Source organism: Polyergus mexicanus, unplaced genomic scaffold (genome assembly GCF_030449975.1).
Source record: "Polyergus mexicanus isolate NDT 795.1 unplaced genomic scaffold, iyPolMexi1.0 SCAF_7, whole genome shotgun sequence".
Lineage (NCBI taxonomy): Eukaryota > Metazoa > Arthropoda > Insecta > Hymenoptera > Formicidae > Polyergus > Polyergus mexicanus.
The window spans coordinates 1,079,258-1,101,658 of NW_027223327.1; the positions used below are offsets into that span (position 1 = coordinate 1,079,258).

The following is a 22,401-nucleotide window of genomic DNA, read 5'->3' on the forward strand; positions in this document are numbered from 1 at the left end:
CCGAGTCGCGACACATCGGCGTGCGACGTATCTACATATTCTACTACCCCCGGCGTCCCGGAGAATAGCCGAGATAAGCGCAGTAAGTTTTGTGAGGCTCGATTAACCACGTGCGCCCATTCAACGCGATCGTTTTTCCTCGCGCGTTTTTCTCTCGTTCTTCCTCTCTGTCAAACTTACCTCGCGCGATAGATAATTCGTTCGGCGGCAGCGACGGCGGCAGGTAGCGCGGCGCCAGTCGTTGTGCGCAGGCGCGTCGTTGTATTCGCGCGCATGTGTTCAGCTACCGGGGCGCTCTAGTCGACGCGTAAGGATCGCTGCGCGCGTCGGCTCTCGCGGAAACGACCAGTGAGATCGTCTCGCTCGTGACGGGATAGCCAATCGGCGCTCTTGGCGGTGTCGCCATATTATCGAGTCGCTTGTGGCACGCCCTACAACTTCCTTCATTGTCCTTCTTTCCGGGATTCTCTGCGAGGAAGGATGGCTCAGAACAATTATTTCGGATTTACTCACGGCGGGACGCAATATGGGTACGAAATTGCGTGTATCCCTTATTATTAAATAGCTAGTGTTAGGCTAAGCGAAGATTCGCGACCGAGAGCGCGACCGCGATAGTGATAAAAAGGTCGTCGTTGAACGTCGACACGTCGTCCAGCGACCCAGCCGGCTTGGCGGCCATTTCTTTTGTCGCGAGAGGATAGCGTCCGTCGAGCGTTCCCGAGCACGATCGATTTGAGCATTTCCGAGCTTTCTCGAATTCGCATGGCCCTGTTCGTGCGAACGCTCGATGGGCCTCGCGTGTCCAGCGGAATAATATATCTATTTATGTATCTACTGTTATTTCAAACAGGGCTACCAGCGCTGCCGCGTATCAGACCGGGCAAGCGGGATACGCGGTAACCCCGGCGGCGACGGCCGCTACTTATACTCAACGACCCGCTGCCGCTGCTGCGACTGGCTACGAAACCTACCAGGCAGCTGCTGCTGCGGCCGCAACTGGAACGACGTACGCAGGTAACGTTCGATTATTCAAGCTTTACACGAGCCTCGTGCGTCACATTCGGCGAATAAAGAAAAATTTGTGTTAAATCTAGAGATATATACATTAATTGCATATACCAATTACACATTTGCTCCATAATTATTGTATTTGTCGATATAGATTGAATCGGTTTCAATCAAGATAGGCTGCTCCTTAGGGAGATAGACTTGTATCAAAGAGAGAGATAGGAAAAATATTTCTGAGACTTTGAAAAATAAGTTATAAAATGTGTATTTTTTTATTTTTTCTCAATTATTCTAATAATAACAAATATATATTAAATCTTTGATTAAAAATTCTTGACAGAAATAAAAAAATTTTAAGTGCATTAATATAATATAAAATAAATTTTTTTAGATAATGGCATAAAGAGAAAATGTAAAATAAGTTAATGAAAAGTCTTATATCTTTATTGTATATATACATATATTAGATTCCTATAATATAGTCTTATAATTCGTGACAGAATAAGAATAAAAAATAGGACCCGAGAAATCTGACTCGATGGTAGTTTCACATATTTGAGTAAAATGTGCTTATAAAATAAGTAGAACTTTTCTTTAATATTTGAATAAATATAATTTAATCTTGTGTATATATATATATCTTTATGTACACATGTAATGTAATTATTTTGAAATATGATAATTGCAACACATTTTTTCTTGCAGCTGCCAATCCTGGTACTGTGGCTCAAACTTACGATTACGGTTACGGACGAGCTGCGCCAGCAGCCACATACGACGCAACCAAAACCTACTATCAACAGCCAGCTGCTGCCGCAGCAACTTATACTACTACCGAAACACATTATCAGGCTGCCAAACCTGCTTACAGCACGACTAGTGCTTACACTGGCACTGCCAGACAAGCCACTACCACTGGACAGGCTAAAACTTATCAAGCATCTAGTACAGCTTACCAGCAGTCGAATCCTACACAGAGTGCTACTTATTCTTCAGGATATACAGCTCCAGCTACACCTGCCGCTACGCCATCAACTGCAACAAATAGTAAGTTGCTTGTTAATCTTTTTTCCCTTGTATGTTTTATCTCCAAAAATCTTCGGTCCTGTTTTGATCGTTAACTGTGACGTAGGAACTAATAATATGAAATTGATCCTCTCACGATACGTGAAAAGATGCCAAAAGGACAAAAATTCGCAAAAACTCTGCTAACATTCTCGAGCGTGATAACAACTCGAGAATTTAGCAGAAATCTTAAATTTCTTGATCCACTCCTAAACTATGGAGTAAACTTTCAAGTATATCAGTCTCTCGATGTCTCTCGTCGCAAAAATTTTATAATTCGGGTTTTAATGCATCTCGAAATGGATAATAGTAAAAATTTTGTGCCGCGCAAAAGTACAAAAAGTTTGATGGACCCCTCCAAAGTTTGAGGTTTCAATTTCATTTCCTTTAGAAACGGCAAGTACAACGTATTCCGGCTACGACGCAGCGCTATATAGCGCTGCGACTATGTATGTAGCCCAACAGAGTGCAAACAGCAATTCCACTAACCAGAAGACTGGAGGTTGGCAGGGCTACGGACGGAAGGGATTCGGAGCTGGCGGGGGAGGGATGAAGGCAATGCGACCCAAGCAGCCTCCTAAGCCACAGCAACTACACTATTGCGATGTCTGTAAGATCAGCTGTGCCGGACCGCAAACCTATCGTGAGCATCTCGAGGGTCAGAAGCACAAGAAGAAGGAGGCTTCGTTGAAGGTGCCGCAACAGCCCCCCGCACGTGGAGCAGGCAATAGTCTACGTTGTGAACTCTGTGATGTAACTTGTACCGGAAATGACGCCTACGCCGCTCACATCCGAGGTGCTAAGCATCAAAAGGTGGTGAAGCTGCATACCAAGCTTGGAAAGCCTATTCCGAGTGCAGATCCTACTGTCTTGAATCCGAAACCAGCGGCAGCTGCTAAAACCACTACGACGAAGAAACCGACAATAACAGCAACTCCCAAGATCAATTTCGTTGCTTGTAAGTAAATTTTCTCTGCATTCTTTTTTGCGTTGCAAGAAATTATCAAGATTTTATTGTATATTTTTGCAAACATTTATATGTATACGTATACTTTTGTTTCAGCTGGGAATTTGGGTACAGTGAATCAGAACCAAACGGTCGAAGTAAAGCAGGAAGAGCCAACCGCTGAAGAAACCGTGGAAGAAGCTGCAGTCGATGAAAAGGACATTCAACCGGTCGGTCAGGAATATATCGAAGAGAACAAATCCGAGGATGGAAAAATTATAAGTTTTAATTGTAAATTATGCGAGTGCCGTTTCAACGATCCCAATGCCAAAGACATGCACATGAAGGGCCGCCGACATAGATTCGCCTACAAGAAGAAGGTCAATCCCGATTTGGTCGTTGATATGAAACCCAGCCTCAAGCAACGCAAGATGCTTGAAGAGAAGTTACGTAGGCAACAAATGCGCGACGAATATTTACGTCGCAGGGAAGAGATCAATCAATTGGGACCTATGGGACCCATAATGGACGAAGAGATGATGTATTGGGAGGAGAGGCGTCGTTACGAGGAAGAATGCGAATATTATGAATGGTATCGACGATATGGACGCGGTCCAGGTGCACCTCCGATGCCACGACCATTCCCAGGACCACCGCCTATGATGATGTTCCCGGGTCCACAGAGACGACCAGATTCGTCGGACGACAAGCATGTATTGGCACATCATACGACTATTTATCCCAAGGAACAAGAATTGCTGGCAGTCCAGAAAATTGTTTCTCACACTGAGAAAGCGTTGAAGTTTGTGTCAGATGCTTTGGCTGAGGCTGGTGAGTATAATTCAAATATTTTTCCGCGGATTCGGTTTATAAAATTTCAACTACTAAGGCTTTACATGCGCGAATTATTGTTGTAGGCAAAAAGAATATTCCTGCAAATGCTAATGCTACTGTAGCAGCACCAACGGTGACCGGTATATCGCAAGCAAACGCAGACACGAAGAAAGATGAGACTGACAAAAAGAAGGCAGTCACACCGCAGAAAGAAGATGGCAGCGACGGAAATCTCTTTTCGTTTCAAAAAGAAAAGGAGGATTCTAGAATACTTCGCGGCGTTATGCGCGTCGGAAATTTGGCCAAAGGACTATTGCTATCCGGGGATAATCATGTTTGCCTCGTTGTTTTATGCGCTGAAAAACCAACAAGGTATTTAAAATGATTTTATTTTTTTGTCGTGTATTATAATATATTAAAATTTTAATTGTTTCAATTAAATGTTATAGGACATTGCTCAATAAGGTTGCTGAAATTCTACCTGGTGAACTGAAGAATGTAGCATCTGAGGAAACATATAATGTCGGAAAGCATCCGGAATCCGCGGCTTTGACTGTCTCAGGTGGTACGGTTACCGTCAGCGTGACGCTTACCAGTCCTCTAATGCGTGAGACACCCAAGTCGACCGCAGCAGCAGGTGATTTCATTGTTTCGCATTTGTATCGTGGCCAAGAAAAGGATAACTATAACGAAAGCAAAGCGGAGTTTTTTACGGAATTATTGCACCCTCTTTTATTTTCATGCCGTTTTCTTGATCCATTCTGCGGTTTATACATTTAGTTTGTTCTTTTCATGGCCCGGAAGATTTCCTGTAAGTTTTTTTAAGCACCAGGACGATGGCCAGGGGCAGCCAAGGATGATTCGACGGTTGCCAGTGTACATAGGCTCTAACATAAAGTTAATTTCTTTCTCGATATAGCTGCGTGTCTTACTTAGTGTGTCCACGACAGAGTCCTCCTTGTGAAATGCATTTTCGACTATAAGAGGGTAAGCGACACTCGAGCGATATTGAGATAAAATTTTATAGAAAAGAGAGAGCGTAAACTTGATGTGGTTAGACACCGGTCGCCATTCTCGTATATTTTACAATATTTCGTTTGTAGTAGCGGCTTTTTGCATACTTTCTCTCACTGATGAATATTCAAACTAGAACAAATAATCATCGACGAACGTTAATATTAACGGGAGATTTCATCGAACGTGGACACACAGTTGCGATAGGAGAAAACAACGCTGAGGCAATCTTAAAACTATGGACTTTTTGATCATGCATAAAAAAAGACAGAAAATCCCTCTGACTGTTATCGAATGCTGTACGCATACATTCTGCGATGTGCATTACCACCATACCTCGGGATTTAACCGACCGTTCTTTCGGCATCGGTGCTACCTACCTTTTAAGCGGATAGAGGTGAACAATACCGATGTTGATAAGGATCGTCGGACGTTCTTGAATCGCGGAGGAACTAATCCGATAAAAGAACGTTGAACGGGGGTTGAACTCGGTGTATTGCAAACGTACTACATTCGATCCAGGCTTATATTTCTTTTTTCACGTTGGCATTATATCACGATATTAATAATAGCCCATAAATTAAAGGTGCTTATAAGTTGAAATAAATACATACATACATACATACATATATAGAGGGAATACCTAAAAAAATCTCTGGGCATGATCAAACACTCTAAGTGTTGTCTAAGCGTGTTGTGCTTTCTTTGTTGGAATCTCAGATAATGCTGGACAGCAGCAGCAGGAAGCTGCTCAACTGCAAACGACGCCCGCGGCCCCCACAGTGACCAAACCAGATCCACCAGATGTACTTCCCAAGGCTAAGTGTTTGGACGCTTTAGCTGCACTCAGGCATGCCAAGTGGTTTCAGGTTTGAATCCATCAACTCACAAGTTCAAGATCTCGAATTGTCGAAGCGCCCATATTCTTGTTTGGCGCTATATATAAAATGCATTTTCTTTTATTTTCTCCTACGAGAAACGCGAGACAAGTTGTTCTCTCTCTTTCTCTCTTTTTTAAAAAACGGAAAGAAAAACGAAAGAAAAGACAAGGAAAAAAAGAAAGCAGTCTTAGAAACTTCCAGCCTTGTGACGGTTTTATTTTTATCATTATCCGACTTACGATTCTGTCTGAATTGCCTATTTGATCTCACGTTCGATATTCGTCGTTTTTATATCCGCTGAATTTTCGAACCCCAGTGCCAGTCGGCCATGTCCACTGTCTTCTATAGAGTTTTAGATATTTTACACTTGTGTTTCGCGCGCGTAAACTACGCCTGTTCCATTACGATATGAGAAATTATCCGACAGATAATTCCAAATAGTTGGATAACAGTGGCATTGTCCGTATATTGGCTCTATCCGAAACAAATATAATCGAACATATCGAACACACGATCAGATATTTATCAGGCAAGAAATCTCAATAAGTAAGCAACATGTAAATGTGTATCTTGGCAGTTACTTACTGCTAGATGCATTTACATCTTCTTTGCTTTATGAATCTGCAATATCCAGAATAATAGGAAACTTATTTTTTTGCGAGAAATGTCAATTCAAATATATTTCATTATTTGCGTCTCTTAGAATGTATGTAATTTTCTTTATTTTCTTTATAACGCAAAGCGCACGATTGCTTTACATAATTCAAGCATATAATTAATTATTCTGGATCGTCCTTAATGCGTTGTAGCCTAGGCTGCGTCTGTTCTAGGTCTGTCTTAACTTAAAGTAAAATCGACATATATAGCGTACACAGCTTTTCTAAGATTATGTATTTTGTTCTATTTGTACTATAATTATATATATAATATTGTGCATTATTTGCACAGCTTTTGACGATTAAAAGAGACAGACAAGCACAAACACACAGTAGCGCGTCATAAGTGTACCGGGTGTTTTTGTAAATTAAGAATCGAATCTAAGAAATACTCTGAGATGTACAATTTTTGAAAATATATATATGAGCTCTAATTTTTTTATCGTTGCGATAGGTAACTAACGTTTAGGAAAAGTGATAAACACCCGGTAATATTGATATGGGCTTATACTCTATTAGGGGCATTAGGCACGAGGCTGGGAGGATAGCTAAAGCCCACACAAAGCAAATTAAAGAATTAGTTTAGGTCGTCTTATCTCTCCAAAAGAGCCACAAATGCTTTCATCGCGTATGTAAAATCGTAATTTTTAAAATAATTCATCCTGTTCAACAGGCTAGAGCAACTTCGCTGCAGAGCTGTGTTATGGTTATCCGTATAATGCGTGACCTTTGCAATCGTGTGCCAACATGGGGTCCATTAAATCCTTGGGTTAGTATAGGAGATGTATTATGTCTCGTATACTTGTAATAATGTTTCCATCCTCAAAGAATTTTAATGATTCTCAATGTCTTACACAGGCATTGGAGTTACTGACCGAGAAAGTGATAAGTACCGCAGGTGGTCCTCTTAGTCCCGGTGAAGCCTTGAGAAGACTTTTGGAATGTGTAGCAGGAGGAATATTGCTGCCAAGCAGCCCAGGTAATTTTTTAAATTCTCCCTCTCTCTCTCTCTCTCTATATATATATATATATATATGTATATATAATATCGAATTTCTCCTTATTTTTGACATGATGAAAAAGATGACGAGACTGAGTATATTGTGGAGTATGATTGCAGATATGAAGTACGAGTATTTCGTTCTCTTATATCACAATCATGTACATTCCATAATAATGCACAGATGAAATGGCAATCTGAACTAAATTATAATGATACTGATCGAATTCAGCCGATAATGTAAAAAAAATCGTTAATAATTGATGAAATGTCTCTTTGTTTCGCAGGTCTATCCGATCCATGCGAGAAGGAGCCAGTGGACGCAATAGGGAATATGACATCTCAACAAAGAGAAGATATTACCGCGTCCGCGCAACATGCGTTGCGATTAGTGGCATTCCGTCAGATTCACAAGGTCCTAGGTATGGAGCAACTGCCCCCTCCAAAATTTAAGGGACGATTTGCCAGAAAACGAAGACGCGACAACAGTAACGGAGAGGGCACGGATAGCGAAGCCTCGAAAAAAGATAAGAAGGCAGAAGAGATCAAAATGGAAACAGACTCGAAGTAAAAGATCTACCAAAAGATTCGTCTTTTACGAATTACCTATTAACTTATCTAGTATAAGAGAAAAAAACATTTTTTTTGCCGTGTCAGTTGCTTATTTAGGAAAAGAAATATCTTCGACAAGTCGAAAATTAGGTGATACTTGTCGCGACTTAGAATAATTTCCGAGCATATAATCCAAGAACGAATAATACTATAAGAATGATGCGCCTATCAAACTTGCAATATCGGGCGTTCTTCATCTTATCGCGCGTCCCTATTGAAAATGATTGGCTTCATGGAAATGATATAATTGTTTCTTTTTTGCTACGATATATGAGGTAAATTTAAACATTACAAATCGATGTTCGATCAATTACATCAATTGTTTGTTTGAGAAAACTTGTCAATCGATTTAAGTTTTATTTATTATAGCTATCTTTACTTTACGGTATATATATTACACGATCAACGCTCCTATGTCTTCACTGCAGATATGAAACTTACAAGAAAAAAAATCATACGTTTTTTTGTTTCTGAAATTATAATATGACTATTAGAATCCACTGCAGGAAGCTTAATGTACGATATATCACTGTGATTAATTGATGATAGGTTTGTATATCAACAATATAACTAATAAATATGTTCATCGATCTGAACTGTTTAGATTTATCTCAGTTATGGCAGATACGTAAACGAAGAAGTCTAAACGATCGAGAATGGTAGAACGTGCGACGATGAACATTTATAAGTTTGAAGTTACAGATAGATAATAGATTGTATTGAGAATTTGTGTGTATGTTGTGTGTGTAGTCAGTACAGACGTTGTAGAAAATACTATATCCCTTCTTTCTCTCTCTCTCTCTCTCTCTCTCTCTCTCTCTCTCTCTCTCTCTCTCTCTCTCTCTCTTTCTCTTCTGCACAAAGTGACAACTATTTACGGTGTATGCTATTATCACGTGCGTGATTCACGCAAATGAAAGATATTTATAAATCGATGAATCGGATGTTTTAAAAATGTCCGCTGTGAAACATGTGCACGTGTTTTTTAACAGATCGCTCTCTGTAGATCAATCTGAACTTTATTTACAGAAAATCAAGCGACAGTCGAAACTTGCAACTACTCAATTTTCGAACATTGCCACTGTTTAAGTGAATTCTTCCGATTTGTGTAGATTTTCAGTTCTGTATTTTCGAATCATTGAATAAACATAATACATGTATAATGCAATTGCGAGCTTATTGATACTGAAAGAATTCATTTAAAAGATAATAAATTTAATCTAGCTTCCTTTCAATATTGTTCCCTCCTCAATTGTGTATGCTATATCCCATTTTTGATGTTCTGTTCGCGGAGGATCATTAATGGATTGTGGATTATAAACTATCAGAAATGAAGCCAAGAAAAATATACGAGAGGTCTAATTATTGATTTTTTTCTTGAAATAATTTTAAATATATATCTAATTATATATTTTTTGTCAATCATATGTTAGCTTTATTAAATTATTTGATAATATCGACCCAATTTTGACAAAAAGTAATATATTCAAAATAATTACACGTTTATTGTTACATTTTTCGTTAAAAGATTCTTCTGCAAAGATTAAATACAAATATATTGTATATGATCTAAAAATCTTGTCATCAAACGCGATTGTATTGCATCAGTTTGCAAACTATATGCTTATGATTGCGATTCTATGAATTCAATTTCATGTTTTTGCGCATATAAATAACATCAGTTTCAGGATGAAAATATCTTGATAAAAAAACAATATATGTTCAGCCAATATCTTATATCCGCATTCCTGGAAAAAATATTTATATCGAAAGTTACTTGTGACGTAGACTATCATAAGGTAAAAACACGCGTAAGTATATATATATATATATACACATAGGATGTATTCCAAAATTCACTGGCAGTACTGTCAACATGTCATTCTTTTCTAACTTTCAGCGAATAACAAAGATGACGATACGCTGGCAGTACTGTCAGTGAATTACGGAACGCAGCTAGTAGATGAATAACATTGTGTGTAAGAAAGCATGTATCTAAATAATAGACTAAAAAATTATTGTAATTTCAAAAAATTAAATTTCCGATCCATCAGATTTTATATTTTATTTTTTTAATGCAAATATAAACATAAGGATTATTCTCGCGTGTCAATAGCCTTTAAAACCAAAATTGCGGTTTTTTCAGTCCCTGGTCCCTGCTAAATATAAAACAGTAACAGATGCATAGTAGCAGGATATATATATATATATATATATATATGTGTGTACGAATACAATACATATACATCGAGAATGCTCTGGAACATGACGTAAGTTCTTTGTTGCAAAGTCAATACGAGCTTGCGTACGTAATGCGGACGACAAACCAATCAGCGACATCGTCGACGTTTCTCGGCCAATGAAACGCAAGCGCGTATTATAACGAGTCATCGTGACATTATAAAAGCGAGCGTCGCGTCGTTCCTAGCTCAATAGCCTGTGTGTTTGAACGAGAGAAGTACGTTTTACGTTGCATCAAATTTCTTAATTGTTCGCGAGTCTACAATAGCCAGAAGCTTTCACGCAAAAGGTGAGATGTTATTTTCGTTTACATGAAATTACGGTTACCGAATTTTTAATTCCGACTGAAATATTTTACGAGAACGCCAATTATATATATATATATATATATATATATATATATATATATATATATATATATATATATATATCATTAATTTATTTTCCATTTGTTAAATAAATTATAAATTTCAATATATAAAATCTTCATGAAGAAGTGGGTTTGCGTTTAATGGGCGTTTCGCCACTATAAATCGTTATCGTCTCAAAATGAGAAGCAGTGGTATCAACGCAGAGTACTGTCTGTTGCTAAGCGGAAGACGCTGTGAATTTATCTCGAAAAATGGATGTATATTAATATCTCTAAACATAAATGGAAAAATTTGTTCGTATATCAGTCTAAAAGGCATGTAGAAAATAAGCTAACAGATATAATATCTTGATCGATTAAATATTTTTTATTACGAACGTTTTCTCCGAGTCACAAAATGGCGTGACTCATCGAATGATGCGTGACGCAGCATAAACTCGGTCAAGATGGCGGCTGCTGATTTTACTACGTCATGTTTAGCTGCTAGCAGCTCCAATTCTTCTCTTTTCTATTATGGCTATTGATATATTTAATTAAATTTTCATTTTAAAAATAATTTTTAATGTAATCTGGAATTTTATTACAGAGCACCATGCAGATTTTCGTGAAGACCTTAACTGGAAAAACCATAACTCTCGAAGTTGAAGCCTCTGACACTATCGAGAACGTGAAGGCGAAGATTCAGGACAAAGAGGGTATTCCACCTGATCAGCAGCGTTTGATTTTTGCTGGAAAACAACTTGAAGACGGACGTACCTTGTCCGATTATAATATTCAGAAGGAATCCACTCTCCATCTGGTTCTCAGATTACGTGGTGGAATGCAGATCTTTGTCAAAACTTTGACGGGAAAGACCATTACATTGGAAGTTGAAGCATCAGATACGATCGAGAATGTTAAAGCAAAAATTCAAGACAAGGAAGGTATCCCACCAGATCAGCAAAGATTGATTTTTGCTGGAAAACAGCTTGAAGATGGTCGCACGCTTTCTGATTACAACATTCAGAAAGAGTCTACTTTGCACTTGGTTCTTCGTCTACGTGGTGGTATGCAAATTTTCGTCAAGACCTTGACAGGAAAGACTATTACTTTGGAGGTAGAGGCTTCAGATACGATTGAGAATGTCAAGGCTAAGATCCAAGACAAAGAAGGAATTCCTCCCGATCAACAAAGATTGATTTTCGCGGGCAAGCAGCTGGAGGATGGACGCACCTTGTCAGATTACAATATTCAAAAGGAATCCACTCTGCATTTAGTTTTACGACTTCGTGGAGGTATGCAAATTTTCGTCAAGACTCTCACTGGCAAAACTATCACATTGGAAGTTGAAGCATCAGATACGATCGAGAATGTCAAAGCCAAAATTCAGGATAAGGAAGGCATCCCTCCGGATCAGCAGAGATTGATCTTTGCTGGAAAACAACTCGAAGACGGCCGCACACTGTCCGACTACAACATTCAGAAGGAATCAACTTTACATTTGGTTCTTCGACTACGTGGTGGTATGCAGATTTTCGTCAAGACTTTAACCGGTAAAACAATCACACTGGAAGTCGAGGCGTCGGACACGATCGAGAATGTCAAAGCTAAAATTCAGGACAAGGAAGGCATCCCTCCGGATCAGCAGAGATTGATCTTTGCTGGAAAACAACTCGAAGACGGCCGCACACTGTCCGACTACAACATTCAGAAGGAATCAACTTTACATTTGGTTCTTCGACTACGTGGTGGTATGCAGATTTTCGTCAAGACTTTAACCGGTAAAACAATCACACTGGAAGTCGAGGCGTCGGACACGATCGAGAATGTCAAAGCTAAAATTCAGGACAAGGAAGGCATCCCTCCGGATCAGCAGAGATTGATCTTTGCTGGAAAACAACTCGAAGACGGCCGCACACTTTCCGATTACAATATTCAAAAGGAATCAACTCTGCATTTGGTTCTTCGACTACGTGGTGGTATGCAGATTTTCGTCAAGACTTTAACCGGTAAAACAATCACACTGGAAGTCGAGGCGTCGGACACGATCGAGAATGTCAAAGCTAAAATTCAGGACAAGGAAGGCATCCCTCCGGATCAGCAGAGATTGATCTTTGCTGGAAAACAACTCGAAGACGGCCGCACACTGTCCGACTACAACATTCAGAAGGAATCAACTTTACATTTGGTTCTTCGACTACGTGGTGGTATGCAGATTTTCGTCAAGACTTTAACCGGTAAAACAATCACACTGGAAGTCGAGGCGTCGGACACGATCGAGAATGTCAAAGCTAAAATTCAGGACAAGGAAGGCATCCCTCCGGATCAGCAGAGATTGATCTTTGCTGGAAAACAACTCGAAGACGGCCGCACACTTTCCGATTACAATATTCAAAAGGAATCAACTCTGCATTTGGTTCTTCGACTACGTGGTGGTATGCAGATTTTTGTCAAGACTCTCACTGGTAAAACCATCACACTGGAAGTTGAGGCATCGGACACGATCGAGAATGTCAAAGCCAAAATTCAGGACAAGGAGGGCATTCCCCCAGATCAGCAGAGATTGATTTTTGCTGGAAAACAACTCGAAGACGGTCGCACACTCTCTGATTACAATATTCAAAAAGAATCTACTCTGCATTTAGTTTTGAGGCTTCGTGGTGGTATGCAGATCTTCGTTAAAACTCTCACTGGTAAAACCATCACATTGGAAGTCGAGGCATCGGACACGATCGAGAATGTCAAAGCCAAAATTCAGGACAAGGAGGGCATCCCCCCGGATCAGCAGAGATTGATCTTTGCTGGGAAACAACTCGAAGACGGCCGCACACTTTCCGATTACAATATTCAAAAGGAATCAACTCTGCATTTGGTTCTTCGACTACGTGGTGGTATGCAGATTTTTGTCAAGACTCTCACCGGTAAAACCATCACATTGGAAGTTGAGGCATCGGACACGATCGAGAATGTCAAAGCCAAAATTCAGGACAAGGAGGGCATTCCCCCAGATCAGCAGAGATTGATTTTTGCTGGAAAACAACTCGAAGACGGTCGCACACTCTCTGATTACAATATTCAAAAAGAATCTACTCTGCATTTAGTTTTGAGGCTTCGTGGTGGTATGCAGATCTTCGTTAAAACTCTCACTGGTAAAACCATCACATTGGAAGTCGAGGCATCGGACACGATCGAGAATGTCAAAGCCAAAATTCAGGACAAGGAGGGCATCCCCCCGGATCAGCAGAGATTGATCTTTGCTGGGAAACAACTCGAAGACGGCCGCACACTTTCCGATTACAATATTCAAAAGGAATCAACTCTGCATTTGGTTCTTCGACTACGTGGTGGTATGCAGATTTTTGTCAAGACTCTCACCGGTAAAACCATCACACTGGAAGTTGAGGCATCGGACACGATCGAGAATGTCAAAGCCAAAATTCAGGACAAGGAGGGCATTCCCCCAGATCAGCAGAGATTGATTTTTGCTGGAAAACAACTCGAAGACGGACGCACCTTGTCAGATTATAATATTCAGAAAGAATCCACATTACATCTTGTACTCCGTCTTAGAGGCGGAAATGTTTAATTCTATAATTGTGATCTTTTTCTTCTAAGTATCTTACGCTCAGTACTTTAATTCTATTTATATAATTCTGTTATAAAATAAAATTTTAATCAAAGAAATTTTTAATTTTATTTATTTAGATATGAAAATTTTGTGAGAATTTTGGCGAATAAAGAATAATTTTTTTGGAAATAATTCTATATTTTCTGCTCATGTTACATCTAATCTAACCTTTTATTTTATGATTATTTCCATCTAAAAGACAGAATTATATATTCCTTTATGATTTTGGAAAATGCGTTTATTTTCAATAAAATTTTTTATTAAAATTCTATTTTCGATAGTATATATATTATATAAGTTTTGCTTGTATGTGTCTTTGAATATTTTTAATGAGTGGAAATGAAAATGAATAACTAATTCTATAATAAAGTAGTTTAATATTAATGCATTTTCACACATTTGCTTCTTATATAAATAATTTATACAATTTTGTAGTAAGTATCGTTAACAGAATGCTCCGAGATGATTACTTTTATCGATATATTTTCTATGCAGTAATTTTTGATTACAATTTATATTCAAAATAAAATATATATATTCAGTGTGTTATAAGAAACTTTGTTGGACATTGAACATTAGTACATATATTAAAGATTATCATATATAAATTCACAGTAGCATAAATATATATAATATATTGATATTTATTTTACTGTAAATTTGTATAGCCTTTACAACCTTTACAGCTAACTCACCAATGCACAAATTCATCCAATCGAATTTATTATTACATAGATCCAAGAGCTTCTGTTAAAAACCTTTAAATACGTAATAGATGATACTTTTCTTTTTACAGCGAATTTAATAGCATTTAGTTATTAGTTTCTATTGTGTTTAAATAATATTTATGCGATTTGGATTCTTAGATTTAAACGAAATTCTAAAAATTGTTGGAATTCTTACTATTTTTGTACATGCTACTATCTAATAATAATTTTTTTTATTTGATATTTTAGTTATTTAAATGTTTGCAGCTCGAAAATTACCGATATCGACAATTAATCGATAATTAACCGATGTCGATAATATCTATGTGAATGTCTGTAATATATAATACAAATTATTCTCTCCAACATTAAAATTCTAAAATATTAGGAAAGTATTAGGAACACACGATGAGCAAAGAGGTGGTACGAGTAAAAATTCGAAGTTTGCAATTCACGATGTTATAATTGGTAATGTATCGATAATTGGTAATAAACCGACGGCGGTAAGTTATTGTTGGCGTCGGTATTACAAATTACTACTTCGAATTTTTCGTTCGTACGACTTTCTTGAGCATCATATTCTCCTAATACTTTCCTAATATTTTGGAATTTAAATGTTAGCAGTTCGCATGTTACCGACGTTGCTAAATTACTAATATTGATAGTCCGCAGATTAAAATTTCGTTATCGTGCCACCTCTTTGCTTATTATATTCCTTTAATATTTTCCTAATATATTTCAGAATTTAAATGCTAGCTGTTCATAGGTATCGACATCAGTAAATCGTCGATCGACATCTATAATTCGTGCAAATACTTATAATTCTAATATAGTTATATAATTAATAAATTAATATTTATATATAATTAGATATATATTATATATATATTTAATTCTTATTTTTTATTCTGCTTATCAGTTTGAAATATTAGCAAAGTGTGTTATTAGAATATAATTAACAAAGAGAGATGATCGCAAACTAAAATTCTAAAAGTTCTCACATTTGCTTTTTAAATCCGTATGTTCGAAAATTTAAACACTCTAAGACTAGAATGTCTGATTAGGGGACTTAGTGTTGAGATGGTAAATCAAAATTACGATTATTATAATTCTGTGAGAACCTTTATTATATCCTTTCTTTCGTTTTTACATTATAAGTAAGAGACTATGATCTATAAAATATAAGACGGCATAAATTAACTTGCAACGATTCGAGTTTGATTTTTATAAATAATCGTTATATATATAACTTACGCATAATAAGGCGAAAAAATTATTTTTTTTTTTTTTTTTAAAGAACGTTAAAAGAAAAGCGAGATAAATAAATCGACGATTTCGGCTTTTATTAAAACGTTGACTTGAGGATGATGTTTTCTTGATGACACGTTGACGCGTATCAATTCAATCGCATAATTTGCAGGGCACGGTTTGCATTATCTCTCGTTTTTTTATGCTGAAAAATAAAAATTAATAATACAATTACACGGATATTTGCCGATGTATTTTTTCTTTCTTACATACAAACCGTTTAATAAAAGTTGATATCTTATAATATTATAAAATAAAAAAACTTTCTTTTTAATAAAAAAAAGTGAGGAGATAAAACGTCAATGTCGCGGAATGTCCGAAAGTTTGTTACGGCGTGTTATCGATACAGATTTTGTCTTATTCTCGCGAACGAAATAAAAACGATCGTCGCATAACTGTACCCGTTGCTGCGTGTTCCCCAATTATTTGCGCTTCAATAGCTGCGGTGTGTTCTCGCATGAACGAGAAGACTAAAATTTTCACGCGTCAGCGAAACACGAACGTATTTCCCCGGCCCCCCCCCCCCCCCACCCTCCTCTGTATATCACGGAATTCGATAGCCACGTAAAAAACATGTAATTTTAATAACGTATTTTTCTCTCATTTTTTATCGCGCCTTTCGAGAAATATGAGAGTACAATTTTTATTTAGTTTGCGAAAACATTCGTAATTAACTGGGGAAATAATTATTTTTCATTTAGTTATATTTCGCGCGTATCCTTTTATATTTTTTAGAAAAAGAATCTATTCTCTTTGATACAATCAAAACGGAACAGTAGTAATATTTTTTCACATCTGCGTTTAATTGCTTTCGAAATGTTGCGCTTTCAGGCAAATAAGAATTTTGTTGCAATGTTCTTTCCACGATGATTACCTCGATCTCCCTTTGACGATCCCGCTTCCGCTACACATACATTGCGTTACACATTGATAGTGTTTATACGAGCGTATTTCGTGTAAACGCGTGCGTGTGTATATGTGTACGATTAATGATTGTAAAAAATGTTATTCACATGAGAGGCTGGCAAGTCGCGCTCTGTGTACCATACGTACCAGTAAGTCGTGTGTACCTTAGGTAGGGCTGAGAGAGAAGTCGCAGGGAGCACCGTGAAACACACGGGACTTGTATTCAGTCCAACTCGATCCTCGAACTGGTCCCGTGTCCCGTGTGCGTGCAGCATGTGACCGCCGGCGTCAGTGACAGCATCCGCGTGATACTTGACATTTCGCGCTTCGCGTTACGCTTCCTTGCGACGATACCGCGAGATATAAGCTTCCCCGACAGATTGTTACAATAGTCGCATAAGTCGCATTTTTCTGTGTCGAAAAGCAGACTCCGGAAGTAAGCGATGAAGCTGCGTTTTATCGTATCTTTCTTGATTATTCTGCGAGGATAATAATCTAAATTTTAGTCACGTTACAAAATAGCTTCGTAAAAAATTAAAAACTAAATCTTTCAATCATATATCGTTTATCTTGGAAATAGATTTGGGGCAAATATGTCCGATGCAGCTTCATATATATTTCATCCTCATGATTTTAGAAACAGTAAAATTCGAGATGGAAATATTTCGTGAAAATTTTAACGAATAAAGAATTATTTTATTTTGGATTTATCTTTAAATAATGAGATATAAAAAATATTATATATATACATAAATATTTTATTGTTATTATCTACTCAGTCGCTTTTTATAGCATTGTTTGTTTCATCTAATGATTTACATGAAGTGAGTAGGCACGCGAGGCAAATAACGATTTAAAGAAAAGGAAAAGGCTGAAAGAGCATTTGGCTTCGTTTCTTCCGGAACTAACTCGAATTGATAAAGAGCACGACGGGAGGGTTGAAGGATCCTCGATACGAGATCGAAGCGAGGTGATAGTGCGCGAGACAACAGATTCATCAGCGAAAATGAACGGTTTGACGGTTTGTTTGGTACTTCTCTCGACGATGCCGGGTGAGTCTGTAAGATAAAAAGAAATTATAGATCTCTATTATAATTTAAAAAATCCTCAAAATTCTTGCGCTTTTTAATTACGCACTATATTTGCGGCCTCGTCAAAATTATTGTAGATCGTGCCGATCAATGATATTTCGAGTAACTGTTAAACTTTAGTCCTGCTAAAATTTTAATCTTATTAGTCGGAAAAACATTGGACTAGGATATGCAAAGATTTTAATCGTATAAAATAAATAATAATCGATAAAATTGACGATGACAATGTTTAATTCTATATTAAGAATTGGTTTTTGCGATTGAACCCTTTTTACCATAAAGTGAAATATTAAAGACATTATTTCGCGCGCGAGATTAAATTTTCGCAACTGACGCTTATTTGGTTGATATCAATCATGTTAAAGAGTAATGTAGACAGTGCTATTTCCAATTAAACGCTCATCGGCCAAACTGCCGAAATAAATGAAGAAATAGATGAAACAAATAATTAAAAAAATAAATGAATAAAAAAAGAAAACAGATCTTAAGAGTCAGGGATAAAAAAGTAGGAAGTTTTGATCGAAAATTTAACATGCTGTTCGTACTGAAATTACTCGCGCAAAATGTTTTGAAAATTCAAAATATTCGAGAGTGAAAAAACTTAAGTACTTTAATATAATACACGCAAAGAGTTTCACGCGAGCGAATAGCGTATACGTTTTACGTTTTGCCGGCAAAGGTCTCGTGTAAAAATTAAACTACGGAAATAAGAACAAAAACACTGGACGAGTTGTTAAATATGCTCTTGCGTCGCATTCAGTTTGTGTTCATAAATTTGTGAAATTCTTTTTTTCTTATCCTGTATCGTCCAACTGTACAATGCAGAGTACGGATTATTATACTGCCGACTTTAATATCTCAACAACAAACTACGAATATAACCAGTGAGCATTATACAGAGTGCCTTGCAACAGCAGTTTTTTCATTTATGAATTTCTCGATCAATTTTACGACTCGACGAGAATCTTGAGTGCTCTAATATTTTCTCTGTTCGATTAAGTGACCTGTGATTTGGATTTCGGTTAAAATATTAAATTCTACTCGTGTCGAGTCAAACATAAAATAAGATTCTGTTATCGACTCGCTCGCTCGTGGTGCTTTAATTTTGAAAAAATCTTTATACCTTTGCATATTTTCTCATAGCGTAGAAGCCGTTGCAAGTTTCCTCGCGATCGATCGAGGAATCTACAGATTTTTCGTTCCCGATTTTTCGTATTATTGTTAAGTGTGTCGGATGCGCGAGGGGATATAAAGCGACGATCCGACAGTTTCTTTACGATGATTTCTGTGCGAGGCACAGCTGCGAGCCAGAAGCCGCGGAATCCGATGTCTTCGGAGGACATAATCCGATTTCTTTCGACGTCGAAAGAGATATCGTCGTCTCGAGACGAAGGCCCTTTCTCGCTTTCCTCCTCTCGTCGCGTCGTTTGCGCGTTCGTTTGCTTTCTTTCGTCTTTTCTCGCCGTTCTAGTGGTTTCGACCCGGGGCTAAATATAGAGAGGCGTCGCAAGGGTCCCCCTCCCATCCCCCCCCACCTCACCCTTACGCTGACGGGTTAGAAGTAACTTGTCGCTATTAGCGGACGAGGGTCGAAAATGCATCGGTGAGAAGAGTGCGGGATAAACTTAACGCAAAGCTCTCAACCGTGATCCGATACGGAATTGGGACGCGGTGGATTTATGAAATTTTCTCCGCGTCGCGGCCTTTTTCCGAGGAATATTTCGCGCGAGAAAATAGGATTTGGTTATTTCAGAATTACGAGATAAAAAGCGCGGTAATCTATTTTGAAAAATAATAAGAACTGCGATTTTATTCCTTATTTCGTTTTTTTTTTGTTTTTCCCCATAAATATTTTCTTAATGAAAATGAGTAAATTTTATTCTTTACGCAAACGTCAGATTTTATATGCGACGATAACTCATTTATTTAGCGTAAAATTTGGACAAAGTACAACATACCCACACACACACACACACACACAAATATTCGACGCGGTATTTATATTGTAATACATATGTTAAATACCATATATATTTTTTAAAGCAAAAAAATTTTACTTTTATTATAATTAGCTATTAACTCGTAAGTGTGTTAAAACAATCGTAATTTCCAAAACGAAAATTATGACAAAATCGCAATTTACGAGAGAAATTAACTCTTAATTCATTAAACTCTGATTATTACCGCGATGTATTGTATCTCCGCATTTTCTTTGTCATTTATTACGATTCTACCAATTATTCAGCTATTCTTTTCCCTCAAATTATTATACAACAACTTGGAAAAACGGAAAATTTTCTTTTTTTTTTTTATGAATTTTCCCATTACTTTTTCAATAATTTGACGGTGATAGATAGGCAGTCGAGAATGAAAAGATGCGTCAAGCGATGAATTCTCGTCAATTGTAAGAATCTTCATTTTCCCGGGCATTTCGCCTCGAAATCAGCATCGGCGTTTCTGTCCGGTTTCAACTGAATTCGCTTTCTCACGGTACATTGATTCCTTCAATTCGCTCCGCTACGGGCGGACTCTATTTCCCAAATTCCGCTTCGTTGTTCTCTCACCGCGATAGCAATTTCTCTTCTATGTCCGGCTTCAAATATATGAATTCACAAGTTCAAAGCAACGCACTTGTCGTGTTTTTCGTCCTTAAAGACCATCGAAATAATATAGCCTGGGAAAAGATCAAAGCCTGTATCACACTACGTTAAAAATTGGGTTTTACGTGCTCTTCTTTTTCTATTCGACGAATAGTTTTTCTTAAACACGCTCTCTTATTCACCATCATCCGAGATGCAACGCGAAACTCTAATCATTTCATGATACGCGATGAAATGGAAGTCGTCACTATTAATGCAAGATGAATAAAAAAAAAAAAAAAAAAAAAAAAAAAAATTCGATACTTAATTCAATTCGACATATTATTGACAAAAAAATATATTAAACCGTCTTTATTCCTAGAAAAGATTAGTAATGTATAAAAAATGTAAAGCAAGAATTCTCTGTAAAAACGTAGACGAGACGAATTGAGGGAAACGTATCGTTATCGTTGTTTAAGATCGTCATGTCGATTCGTAAATAATAATCGCTTCGCTATTTTGCCTTCGTATCTTTTTTTTTCTCATCAAATGCGAGAGCACACCGAGTATCTTGCGCGAGAAATTGGCGTATGATTATCGATGATTATATTTTCTCGATCGCGACTCGAGCGAGTTGCAGCGTTACGCTACCCGTTGTTTAACCCGTTATTTTTCATCGGAATCGAGTTACAAATTAATGGAACACATGCGCGCAAGCCGAAATGTTTGCGGTGCGATCGCCTGGATAAAAACCGATGTGTCTCGTAGAGCTAACGGTATACATCCGCAAAAACTGATCCATTCGGCGCATTCGGAATTTTTCACCAATTTTTCGATTCCGATCTATTTTTCTGTATTTATCTTTTTTTTTTTAATTTTTTTTTCTTCTCCCCTCGCGCGATCCCGCATCCATTACCTATGCTAATAAGTTTTGTAACTCGGTACGCACGCTCGACGCGATGCGTACCGTGCCCCTTGTTTGCTTTAGCGAAACGTACGGGCGATAAATCGCGCTGAAACTAGCGCGTAATTGCACGCGTGTCCGCAGTTCGTCTCTCGATAATATACGTATCCCCCTGGAAATTCGATCTCGCGATCTACGATTAAATTCGACCTCGGGGCGACGAACGACGGGGTGTATAATCAGGTTCTTAAATTGCCATTTTACAAGCGTAAGACGATACTATTTTTTTTTCTTTTTTTTTCAGATAATTAAAAGTAAAATATATTAAAAATTGTTGACAATTATAATTTTCCCTCAAAGGAGAACGCGATTCTTATCGGCGAGGGATCGTTGATTTCTTTCCACTTTGTTCGCGACAGAAATATAGGAAGGATCGAGGGAGATCGAGCAGTGACGTTAACATTTTTTTTGCAATCCCCATTTAATATTCCCCATCGATGTTGTTTCGTTTAAATTCTCGCTTGTTGCACGTTTTCCTAATTGAATCTACATTTCTGATCGGCTCGGCAATCGACCGCAAACTAATGCCGTAATATACACACACACATAGGTATATACATATGTACGAGTATCGCTGGGTTGCATGTATTTCCATATGCATGCGTTCGGGAT

The 22,401-nt window shown here is 37.7% G+C and overlaps 3 protein-coding genes across 4 annotated transcripts in view; all 3 read left to right on the forward strand.

Moving 5' to 3' along the window:
* Positions 1–422: 422 nt before the first annotated feature.
* Positions 423–9,184, forward strand: Zn72d (Zinc-finger protein 72D). Of its 2 annotated transcripts, none has more exons than XM_070299409.1 (11): positions 423–530; positions 851–1,014; positions 1,714–2,055; positions 2,465–3,031; positions 3,137–3,850; positions 3,937–4,225; positions 4,303–4,490; positions 5,588–5,736; positions 7,078–7,173; positions 7,263–7,383; positions 7,692–9,184. In XM_070299409.1, the coding sequence occupies exons 1-11, from the start codon at positions 481–483 to the stop codon at positions 7,973–7,975; spliced, it is 2,964 nt and encodes a 987-aa protein (XP_070155510.1). In that variant the 5' UTR covers positions 423–480; the 3' UTR covers positions 7,976–9,184. The 2 variants fall into 2 exon arrangements, with proteins under 2 accessions (XP_070155510.1, XP_070155511.1); XM_070299410.1 differs by having other exon boundaries at positions 2,576–3,031.
* Positions 9,185–10,435: 1,251 nt separating this feature from the next.
* Positions 10,436–14,290, forward strand: Ubi-p63e (Polyubiquitin-63E). The gene is made up of 2 exons (XM_070299433.1): positions 10,436–10,546; positions 11,214–14,290. The coding sequence occupies exon 2, from the start codon at positions 11,220–11,222 to the stop codon at positions 14,190–14,192; it is 2,973 nt and encodes a 990-aa protein (XP_070155534.1). The 5' UTR covers positions 10,436–10,546; positions 11,214–11,219; the 3' UTR covers positions 14,193–14,290.
* A 3,858-nt stretch (positions 14,291–18,148) lies between these two features.
* LOC138935123 (fibrillin-2) overlaps positions 18,149–22,401 on the forward strand; it is a 33,741-nt gene continuing 29,488 nt past the window's right edge. Inside the window, exon 1 of the mRNA XM_070299537.1 lies at positions 18,149–18,207. Coding sequence (XP_070155638.1) covers positions 18,162–18,207 — 46 coding nt within the window. The 5' untranslated portion in view covers positions 18,149–18,161. The remainder of the gene's footprint in view (positions 18,208–22,401) is intronic.

What these genes read in the sequence shown, in the direction of transcription:
- Zn72d (XM_070299409.1), top strand. Translation starts at nt 481, where the DNA reads ATGGCTCAGAACAATTATTTCGGATTTACTCACGGCGGGACGCAATAT. An exon ending in AGATGCTTTGGCTGAGGCTG is followed by an intron (nt 3,851 to 3,936) that starts GTGAGTATAATT and finishes TTATTGTTGTAG; the next exon opens with GCAAAAAGAATATTCCTGCA. An exon ending in GGGGTCCATTAAATCCTTGG is followed by an intron (nt 7,174 to 7,262) that starts GTTAGTATAGGA and finishes TGTCTTACACAG; the next exon opens with GCATTGGAGTTACTGACCGA.
- Ubi-p63e (XM_070299433.1), top strand. Translation starts at nt 11,220, where the DNA reads ATGCAGATTTTCGTGAAGACCTTAACTGGAAAAACCATAACTCTCGAA.